This window comes from Triticum aestivum, chromosome 1A (assembly GCF_018294505.1).
Source record: "Triticum aestivum cultivar Chinese Spring chromosome 1A, IWGSC CS RefSeq v2.1, whole genome shotgun sequence".
Classification (NCBI taxonomy): Eukaryota; Viridiplantae; Streptophyta; class Magnoliopsida; order Poales; family Poaceae; genus Triticum; species Triticum aestivum.
In genome coordinates this window covers 123,277,870-123,287,937 of record NC_057794.1, presented here as the reverse complement: position 1 = coordinate 123,287,937, position 10,068 = coordinate 123,277,870, and the positions used below count along the sequence as shown (strand labels likewise).

At 45.6% G+C, this 10,068-nt stretch overlaps 2 protein-coding genes and 1 non-coding gene across 10 annotated transcripts; all 3 read left to right on the top strand.

Annotated features, from left to right (window-relative positions):
- Window positions 1–1,042: 1,042 nt before the first annotated feature.
- On the top strand, window positions 1,043–5,679 carry LOC123040258 (probable GTP-binding protein OBGM, mitochondrial). 8 transcript variants are annotated; one of them, XM_044463168.1, is made up of 9 exons: window positions 1,043–1,131; window positions 1,395–1,472; window positions 1,670–1,881; window positions 2,030–2,346; window positions 2,845–2,984; window positions 3,088–3,196; window positions 3,740–3,822; window positions 4,126–4,188; window positions 4,279–5,679. In XM_044463168.1, the coding sequence occupies exons 5-9, from the start codon at window positions 2,850–2,852 to the stop codon at window positions 5,440–5,442; spliced, it is 1,554 nt and encodes a 517-aa protein (XP_044319103.1). In that variant the 5' UTR covers window positions 1,043–1,131; window positions 1,395–1,472; window positions 1,670–1,881; window positions 2,030–2,346; window positions 2,845–2,849; the 3' UTR covers window positions 5,443–5,679. The 8 variants fall into 8 exon arrangements, with proteins under 8 accessions (XP_044319103.1, XP_044319109.1, XP_044319088.1 ...); XM_044463158.1 differs by having other exon boundaries at window positions 1,054–1,131; window positions 1,670–1,702; window positions 2,840–2,984; XM_044463174.1 differs by lacking the exon at window positions 1,670–1,881 and having other exon boundaries at window positions 1,045–1,131; window positions 2,840–2,984.
- A 770-nt stretch (window positions 5,680–6,449) lies between these two features.
- TRNAK-CUU (transfer RNA lysine (anticodon CUU)) lies at window positions 6,450–6,522 on the top strand. Its single transcript has one exon. It is a non-coding gene; the product is annotated as a tRNA-Lys (tRNA).
- Window positions 6,523–8,934: 2,412 nt separating this feature from the next.
- LOC543194 (metallothionein-like protein 1) lies at window positions 8,935–9,726 on the top strand. The gene is made up of 2 exons (NM_001427948.1): window positions 8,935–9,111; window positions 9,284–9,726. The coding sequence occupies exons 1-2, from the start codon at window positions 9,059–9,061 to the stop codon at window positions 9,456–9,458; spliced, it is 228 nt and encodes a 75-aa protein (NP_001414877.1). The 5' UTR covers window positions 8,935–9,058; the 3' UTR covers window positions 9,459–9,726.
- Window positions 9,727–10,068: the final 342 nt, after the last annotated feature.

Below are 10,068 nucleotides of genomic sequence, written 5' to 3'. Positions count from 1 at the left end.
CGCAAAATTTTTTGCGGCAGCCCGCAAACCGCACGCCCCGAGCAGTATAACTGCGGTTCCGCGACCCTTTTGCGGGTCCAAACCCTATCCCTCCGCAGCCGCGAGCCACCTGATTCCCCTTTCCTCTTTCCCAATTTCTCGCCGCCGGCGAGCACCCGTCCCACCTCCAGTCGCCATGTGGGGGCGCATGTGGAGCTCAGGACGCGGCTCCGGCAGCAGATCCGGCAGTGAGCGCGACCCAGAGCGCGAGCGGCGCGTTCGATCGAACGGCGCGAGGAAGCGCGGCGCCCAGAGGTGGACTAACCATGGGATGTCACCGCCGGCGAGCTTCAACTGCCGCGAGACGTAGGAGTACGACCGGCGCGCGTCCTTCTCCTCCGCGAGGTCCTACGCCGGATCCTCCTCGTCCTCCGGCGCGGGCTTCCTCCCCGTGAAGAGGGAGCGGTCGGACGACGAGGAGGAGCCGGAGCCGTCGGCGCCGTTCGCCTTCGTCCCGGTGAAGGAGGGGCCCGAGGAGCCCACTCCGCTCGGCCGCCGCAGAGTCGTCGGCCCCGAGGACTATGTCGCGGACTAAGACGCCATCGCCGAGCGGAGCGTGCGCGAGGAGGAGGAGCGAGCTCGAGGCCCTCGAGTGGCGGCAGGCGGTCGCCGACAACCACGCCGCCAACGAGAAGGCTGAGGAGTGGTGCCGCATCCGCGCGGAGCAGGCGGCGAAGTACGTCGACCTGTGCAGCTCCGGCGAGGAGGATTGAGCGTCCGGCTCCTCCACGGCGTCGTCTAGTTGTCGCGACCTCTCCGCCGTCAGATCCAACCCCCATGCTAGTAGTTTAACGTAGTTTGTAGTATAAACTATGCTTATAGTTTGTTGATCATGTGATGAACTATGCAGTATGTGATGAACTATTAGTGCAATTTTCTCCCGCAAAAAGTGTTTTTTTAAATTATGCAGGTTTTGATACGGGTGCTGTTCTACTGCGCATGTTTTCGACCCGTAAACGCGATCTTTGTGAAACCGCAAACGTGTTTTGTGGGTCGTATTTTTGCGAGCTCTGCTAGGGTTGCTCTTACACTGTTAGAGGATCTGGTTCCCCTCTCCTGTGCGCCGCCCGAGCTCCTCCTCCTCCCACTCAGGTGCGCCGCCAGCCCTCTTCCTCCCTCCCTTTCTGCTGCGCCGCGGGCCCTCACCCTAACTTCAGCTCACGCCGCGGGGCCTCTCCCTCGCTCCAAATCCTGCGCAGCCGGCCCTCTCCCTCACTGCACATCTTGCGCCACCGGACCTCTCCCTCGATCTATCTCCTGCGCCGCCGCTTTCCTTTCTTGCTGCCTCTCCTGCGCTGTCGGCGTGTTCGATCTACGTGCACGGCTTATTCATCTCACCCTCTCTCGATCTGCAGGATACAAGAGGAAGAAGGCAGGGTCTAGGTGCTACTCCGGCGCGGCGGCAGATCGAAGCAAACCCTCCTCTCCTCAAGGTACAAACCCCTCTTCCTCTCCCCTTGTATATGCTGTTGTCCAGTACATTTTTTGCTGAAATTGCTGCTGTCCAGTACAAAGTTTTGCTGAAATTGCTGCTGTCCAGTACATATTTTTGTTCAAATTGATGTTGTCAAGTACATCTTTGCAGTATATGGTGATGTGTAATATTTTTGATAACTTGCATCAATTGTAGATGGTCAAGAAGATGAACAAAAGAAAAATGATGGTTAGAGGAGCCGCTGTTTTTGTCACACTTGCTGCAATGGCAGTCATTGTTCGAGCTTTAATAAGGAAGAGAAGACCACGTATTACATATGGCCCAATGCATGAAAGAGATAGGATCAGATTTGATTATCTAAACCAAAAAAATTGGCAAAGCGATGTGTTGTGTAAAAACATGTTAAGGTTTGAAAGAGCTGCATTCAAAATACAAATGAAATGCTGCTGAAATTTTGAATTTTTGTTATTCTATTTTTTTCTGCAATGATAGTTGGTTCTTCAACCAAACACACCCTAAGAGTCCTCTTTTTTATTTCGCTGAGCATCACGCTAGCCGAAGGGTGGAGCTATGTAAGGGGCAACCTGGGCCGTGGCCCGCCCATCGCTGGAAACCAAATTTAGCTAGGCCCAGTCCACACCAGCTGACCAGCATAGCGCGCAACACGCAGTAGCCCGCATCCAGGAACTCACGGCACGGACAACAAACACTGTTTTCTCTAGCGGCCGCCGCCCGCCGCCGGATCGTCACACAGGGCACAGCAGCCAGCCGCCCCCCGCTCCCGCTGGCCAGCGGCACAAATCGGCCGCCGCCCACGGACGACTAGCCCACCGGCAGCCAGCAGCGCGACGACGGCGAGTCGGCCGACCCACGTAAGCTGCACAGCTAATTTTCTTTGATTCATTCCAAATTTCTTTCATTTAGGTTATTGTCTATTCGTATGTGGACTGTGGTGGCATAAATAAACCACTGAAAATCTTATTGTTTACATTTTATGCAAAGCCATCGTTTACAGTTTATACAAAGGCATTGTTCTGTACATTTTGACAAAAGAAAAACAATCCAGTTTGGCAGTATCAATAATTCGCTCAATTCCTCTGTGGTTTGATATCTCCAAGCTTTTGTAATGGCTAACTAAAATAGTCTAATGGGAAACTGTATTGCGGTATAGCTTCTTTTGTTTATATCTACTCACTTGATCTTGTAACAAATGGGAACAGAGGGTACTTACTAATGACAATGATTCAGAATTTGAAAAATTTCGTGTTCTTTTTTAGCTTGGCCCGCCCACAACGCCTAAATCAACGCTACTCCAGCTTTCTGATCTAATACTAATCCAGCAGTTCGTGTTTCTGCTATGACTAGAGTAGTGAAGATGTGGCGGCGGCCGCAAGTTGTCCTGTGTCGCGTCTCGCTGGCGAACCTGTCTCCAGCAGCATGGACTGGTGGTGGGGCGAGCTACCATGGCTCCTCGTCAGAGGGGGGGAAGGGAAAGGCGGCGCCTTTGCAGGTCAGAGTCTATCTTCTTACAGCTTTACATGGGCTACATTTTTCCTCAAGCTTGTTCCGACGAATCAACGATGAGCCGAGGCATTGGATACCCGTTGTTCCAGGCACGTGGGATGGTGGATAGGTTTCGGCTACTTGCCAGGGGTGGCGACGGTGGCAATGGCTGCATCAGCCAAAGGCGCTCCAGGTCCGACCGACAAGGCAGGCCCGATGGTGAGCCTTTCCAAATTTAATCCATTATCTTTTTTTGTGCACTGTTCATGAGCTGCTGCCTTGTGACCATGAGGTCATGGTTTCAAGTCCTGGAAACAGCCTCTTACAGAAATGTAGGGAAAGGCTGCGTACTATAGACCCAAAGTGGTCGGACCCTTCCCTGGACCCTGCGCAAGCGGGAGCTACATGCACCAGGTTGCCCTTTTTTTTTTCATTGCTGTCATATGTATGCAAGCCATCCAAGTCCTTGTAGACTGATAAAGCTCCGAATTCAGAGTCTGAATATTGATGCAACTATGGTTGTGGTGTTATCAGTTCTGTTTGTTTGCATCATTGACCGTCCAATTGTATGTTACTATGGTGCAACGGATCATCTGATTTGGTTGTGTTTCATTGAGCTCCGGATGCTGCGAAAAATCATTGTAGATTTATACTGTGCCATCTACACTATGTCAAAATGTTTCTAATGGCCCAAGTTATTTTCTGCTACTTAGTCTAGTTTTCATGCGCCCAGAATTTCTTATTCACAATAAAATATTGCAGGTGGCGATGGAGGGACAGGTGGTAATGTCATTCTTGAGTGCTCAAGATCTGTCTGGGATTTCAGTAACTTGCAACATCACACGGTATGCTTTTGGTATCATCTTATTTTTGTGTTTCGGTATGAGATATATAGATGTCATGCGCTCTTTGTTTTGCTAGATGCATTATCCCTCTTCGTAAAAGAACTAATCTCTTGGTGTAAATTCTTAGCCTGTGTATATTATCGAGTTAGAAGCTCACCCTTACTTCTGTTGGACTTAAGACTAAGAGCGACTTGTTCACACTCTAACTTAATATCACATTGAGCCTTCGCAAATGAAGAAGATTCTGCAGAATTTATGCTTTTCCGTGTCATGGTTTTACACTTATTTACTTTGTGTTTCCAGAAAGCAGTCCGAGGAGGCAATGGACTTTCTAAGAAACAGATAGGGACAAGAGGTCCTGACAAGGTTACCAGAAATATATGTATATACATGTGCATTTCGCATTTACTAAGTTACTTTTCGAAATATATAACCTTCTCTTTGTGTGTCTGACAGGTTGCACAAGTACCAGTTGGCACAGTGATTCATCTAGTCCGAGGGGAGCGACCGTCTTTCACTTTAAATAAACCAACCAGATCTCTAGATCCCTGGGATATCCCAGATGCTGTGGATGACTCTGCAGACAGTTCCAATCAGAAGAACAAGGATGGCATTAATGGAAATGAAGCTGAAAGAGAAAGTAGCAATCAGCGGGAGAAGCAAACATACCCTAGTACATGCTCCAAGACTGGGTTTTCGAACGCTGAAGATGGTGATGCAAATAGCATTCAACATCAGGTCGAGTTTGATGAAAATGATCAGTTTGATGACGACGATGAAGAATTTTGGGAGGATGAAGACGAGACGGAGGAAGAGGCTCTAGATGCAGATGAGGATAGGGAAGAAGATGACATACAGTATTCTGTTGCTGAAATGACAAGACCTGGGCAACGGTTGATCGTAGCACAAGGAGGGGAGGGTGGGCTAGGGAATGCTTCTATCGGCAGAGACGTCCGTCTATCCAAAGGAAATAGACAAGAGGAGGTAGCCCGTTTAAGTACTGGACAGGCAGGAACAGAGTCTTTTCTTGTCTTAGAACTGAAGAGCATTGCTGATGTTGGCCTTGTTGGTTTGCCTAATGCCGGAAAGAGCACACTTCTGAGTGCTCTCTCTAGGGCTCGCCCAGAGATCGCTGACTATGCGTTCACCACACTAAGGCCCAATATTGGTAGCCTGACCTACGACGACTACTTGTCAGTGAAAGTTGCTGACATACCTGGTCTTATCAAAGGTGCCCATGAGAACCGTGGCCTGGGCCATGCCTTCTTGAGGCACATTGAGCGCACCAAAGTTCTGTCCTATGTACTTGACCTGGCAGCAACACTCAACGGTAGGAAGGGTATCCCACCATGGGAGCAGCTACGCGATCTGGTCGTGGAGCTAGAGCATTACCAAGAAGGCATGACAAAGCGCCCATCGTTGATTGTCGCAAACAAAATAGATGAAGAGGGAGCTGAAGCAATGTATGAAGAACTGAAGAGGAGAGTGCAAGGTGTTCCGATATTTCCAGTGTGTGCCATCTTGCAAGAGGGAATACCTGATCTGAGAGTTGGCCTGAGAGACCTTATGGATGCCTCGGATCCGCAAGGTGTCGATTTGAGCAAAATTATTGTAGGCTAAAAAGGCTTTGCCCCTCGTTGGAGAAGAATTGTTCTCCGATTCTTTCCCCTTGAGCACTGTCTGCTTGCAGATGCACTGTAGATCCGTGTTGCAAAAATTGCTCTAATTTTCTGTGTTGCAGAATAGATCATCCATTGTTTTAGAAAATTCAGTGTAATAATAACGAAGGGTAACCAGTATGTATGCTTTGGTCTTTCATAGGAACAGCAATGCGTACTACCAAAAAGGTTCATTCAAGTGCTATTTCTAGTGTCCTAAATATTACGGTAACATTTTTTCTGGAAATAAATATAATTTGATTTGCATTTAGGGCAGTGTACTGGTGGGTTTTGCATGGGACCTATCACCAAGAACTTGACTGAAACCTCTAGGCGTACTTCGCTTTATTTCTCAAAAGTCATGGTCTCATGGAGGTGCACTGACGTCCATTTGGTCCAGATGCCATGGATTTTCATTGTTGGTAACTGGTGGCTGAAACTTGCGCCAAAGTTAAGCAACTTTGCTGACGAAAAGTCCATTCTGCACCCGAGCTCATATGCTCCCGCATGAACAGTAAAATCGAAAAAAAATCGAAAAAAATTCAAAAAATTCCAATTTTTTTTGAGACAAACATTAACAAAAGTTCTAAGTGCCTGCAAAAATTCGTCATGAAATCACATTCCTAGAAGGCGTGGCAAAAAAAACAAATTCAGTGCTTCAAAATGCGTTTGAAAGTAGCTTTTTCAGAGTACTTTTTTTGTTTTTTTTGCCACGCCTTCTAGGAATGTGATTTTCACGACGAATTTTTGCAGGCACTTAGAACTTTTGTCAATGTTTCACTCAAAAAAAATTTGAAATTTTTTGAATTTTTTTCGATTTTACTGTTCATGCGGGAGCATATGAGCTCGGGTGCAGATTAGCCGCGTCCCTTTGCTGATGTCTATTGCACTTCAAGAATTTAGGTCTCCGTTTGTCAACTTTTTCCAGTACAGAGAAGAATTAGGATACTAAAAAAATTATTCAAATAAGCCCGTCTAGCTCAGTTGGTAGAGCGCAAGGCTCTTAACCTTGTGGTCGTGGGTTCGAGCCCCACGGTGGGCGTCTCCATTGTTTTTTTTTCTTCCTGTGCTTACGGAACGGCTCTATTTTGGACTGCTCTTAAAATTGATCATCAGGTTCACCTCACTAATTCTAATAAACAAATATAAGATTGGAGGGAGTACAACACTAGAGCTCGCAGTTAAATGGAGTTTTTTTTTTCCTGAACATTTCAGCTGCAGTTTTTTTGATCCACCAGGCCATTGCTTTCCCTGTCAACTCTCAACTGTCCATCTACGTACATATATTGGTATTTATATACTGTACATGTTACCAGTTCAATGGATCCAGTTCATGATTACAAAAAGAGTATATGTCTTTGGAGACATTTCAAATGGACTACAACATATGGATGTATGTTAAAATATTCTAAAGTGTAGATTAACTCATTTTGCTCCGTATGTAGTCACTTGTTGGAATCTTTAGAAAGACTTATATTTGGGAACGGAGGGAGTATATTGGTATATTGTTGACAAGGTCATGCCCCAACTCACTTGGGTATTAAGTCTCAACAAAATAAACCTACTCCTGGAAGCGTTGTCATTTCTGAAAAAGCACGGCACAGCTGCCAAACCGATCCTCTAAACTTGCTCAATTTGAATGACCATGTTAAACAGGAAGCGTTTCAAAGTGACAAGTAACAGCAAGCATCTTTCGGCTTGAAATTTTGGCATGAAAGCTATCTTTGTGGTACAAGTGCGAAGCATTTCAAACCGATAAGTGACAGCAACCAACTTCAACTTGAAATCTAGGCACGAAAGTTATCTTTTGGATACGGCGCAAGCATTTCAAACTCACAAGTCACATCAACAATTTTAAGAAACTAGGCATTGATAAGTGACGTAGCCAATAATTTTAGGACGTTAGTTGAATCCAATAGAAATTTACTGCAAAATATGCCGATTTCTTTTTCACTGAAGACTCTTGTGATCTGATGCCTGATGTTTCCACGTTTGTAGCCATAGTTTAGAAACACTGCCCAGGATTGTTTTTCTTTGAGATTGGAAGTAATTATTTTAATAAATAGCTTCAACTAGCTTCATAATCCATGTGCAGCCAAGATGTCATTAAAAAAAGTCTTCAAACGGTGATATGAATATTTATTCTGAAACTATGATTCATAGGAGAAAATAGGCCTTGTTGAGTTTCTGTTGATGAGATATTCTCCGCCGTGGAGTTTGTCCAGTACTCAATTCTCTTTTGTTTTTGACGTGCAGGACTAGCTAGTACCTAAGGATGTGACATAATCTTTGTTAATGTTTTGTGATAAAGTTTTCTATGCCCCGCATCAAAATAAGATATCTCCTTCTAGATTGTTGATGTATTGGATGTGATGTTTTGTTGCGGTCTCGGTTAAAAGAACTAGAACAAACAAGTTGTGATCTCATCATCAATGTTTGAATAAAATAGTTCTCATATACTAGTAGTCTTCATAATGATCATTGCTGGTAATGCATACCATTGTGATTCATACGGGCTCTTCCTGAAACAGAAGACTGTGACTTGCAAATTGGAGTGGAGAAAACAATTGCTTCCAGTACAAGTATACCCCATGCTTACAAAATACTAATTCGTTATGTACCCTCTCGATTCTAGAGGGAACTAGTAAAATAAGAAGAAAGTTACCCAAAAAACAAAAAACAAAGAAAGTACTTATGTTCACCATACTTCCTTAAAAGAAATAGAAATGTTGCACTTTTACTCCCTACAACTTGTAGATAGATATTGAATGAATGGTCTCTTTGTTTAATATCTAAAAGCTACTTGATGTACCGCAAAAGAAATTTTGAGAAGCAATGAAGAAGGCCCATTTCTTGCTGTCTTGCATTTGAGAAAGTCATATATAGAAAATCATGCCTTTTTCTTTTCTTTTCGGGAAGATACAAAATGATAGGAGTATTGAATAGTGTGAAATCGAAAGAAGGGGGAGGGAAGGGAAGTCAACTACGCATTATTCCTTTTGACACAAACCATTCACGTCTTCATCAAGGAACAGTATACTGCGAATGTAACCCAGAGATAGAGATTTGAAGGTAGAGGAGGTCCATACGTTGGATTTGTGGGCGTGCTGAACTATTATTAGTGGGTTTGGATATTTTCTTATTCATTTTTCAGAAAGCAACCAGAAAGATCAGCTCAGATTGTCTTTGTGCTTAACTTAACCAGCTACCGCAGTAAGCCAGTAACCTAAACACTTTTTATCACTACAAGAAATTCAATAGTACTCCCTCTGTAAAGAATTATAGGGGAGTAACATCTAACCGCCCCTAAGGATAATCAATCGATTTCGAGAAATTGGACTAATTCCGGGAGGCCGGCGTACGTGTAGCATCGTGCAACTGCCACGCAACGGCAGCTTATTGGCTAGACTAGAGTGGCCTCCTCTTGTACGCTACCAATCTTGTGTACACCATTCGGCTATAAATAGTGGCGCCGGTGGGAGGCTATCCATTCAATTCAATTGTGATCATCATCATCCTCGACACCAAAGCTCATCTTCTTCTCCTTGAAATCTTTTTGGGTTCATCAGATTTGGAGGATGTCTTGCAACTGTGGATCCGGTTGCAGCTGCGGCTCAGACTGCAAGTGCGGGTATGGATGTTTTTTTTTCAATCATTAATGGATGCTTCTCCTTGCAAAATACTCTCGTGCTATTTATGTACTACTTCATCCGGTGATCCCTTTAGCTGATCAAGCATCAATTCCTATTGTGGTGATGAACTATTGATTTGATTCGCCGACCGGTTGCCTTGGCCCGTTGCAGGAAGATGTACCCTGATCTGACGGAGCAGGGCAGTGCCGCGGCCCAGGTCGCCGCCGTGGTCGTCCTCGGCGTGGCGCCTGAGAACAAGGCGGGGCAGTTCGAGGTGGCCGCCGGCCAGTCCGGCGAGGGCTGCAGCTGCGGCGACAACTGCAAGTGCAACCCCTGCAACTGTTAAGCTGCATGCACTCGTGTGATGGTGTGAGAGTATACGTGAATAACGAGCGTCCCTCTGATCTGATGGAGTCGAGCAAGGGTGCGTGTGCGTGTGCGTGTGGTTTACTTGCTCGCTCTCCGCCTATGCTCTGCCCTTGGTGTCCTTGTGTGTATGTGTGTGCACGTGTCCCTGTAATTGCTTCATCTATCTCCACTATGGATGGAGTGATGAATATGTAAGAATGAATGATTTACCTAATTAACTACTCCTAAATCGCTACTTCGGTTAACTGATTTTGGCGGCGCATCTTCAGCTATTTTATCCTCTAACATGAAGTATACAGCGAAGGAACAAATTGCCCCAAAAAATTGTTGATTCCACCTATAAAATGAAGATTTCGATCAAGAATTGCAACCGTCAGAACGTTCAATGTTTCTTAAGCGGAAAATAACAAAAAAGAAAAGAAAAAAGGTTGTACACAAGTGAGCAACTATGTTGCTGTGTTGTTTCTGGGCAGCGCTCCGTGCCGGTCGATCGGCGCAGGCCCTACATCGGTCCACATTCGATCAAGATGGCTGTAACCGTTGGATCTGCCCCCTTTGCCGCTCCCTTCGTCTCACGCAAAAAAGGA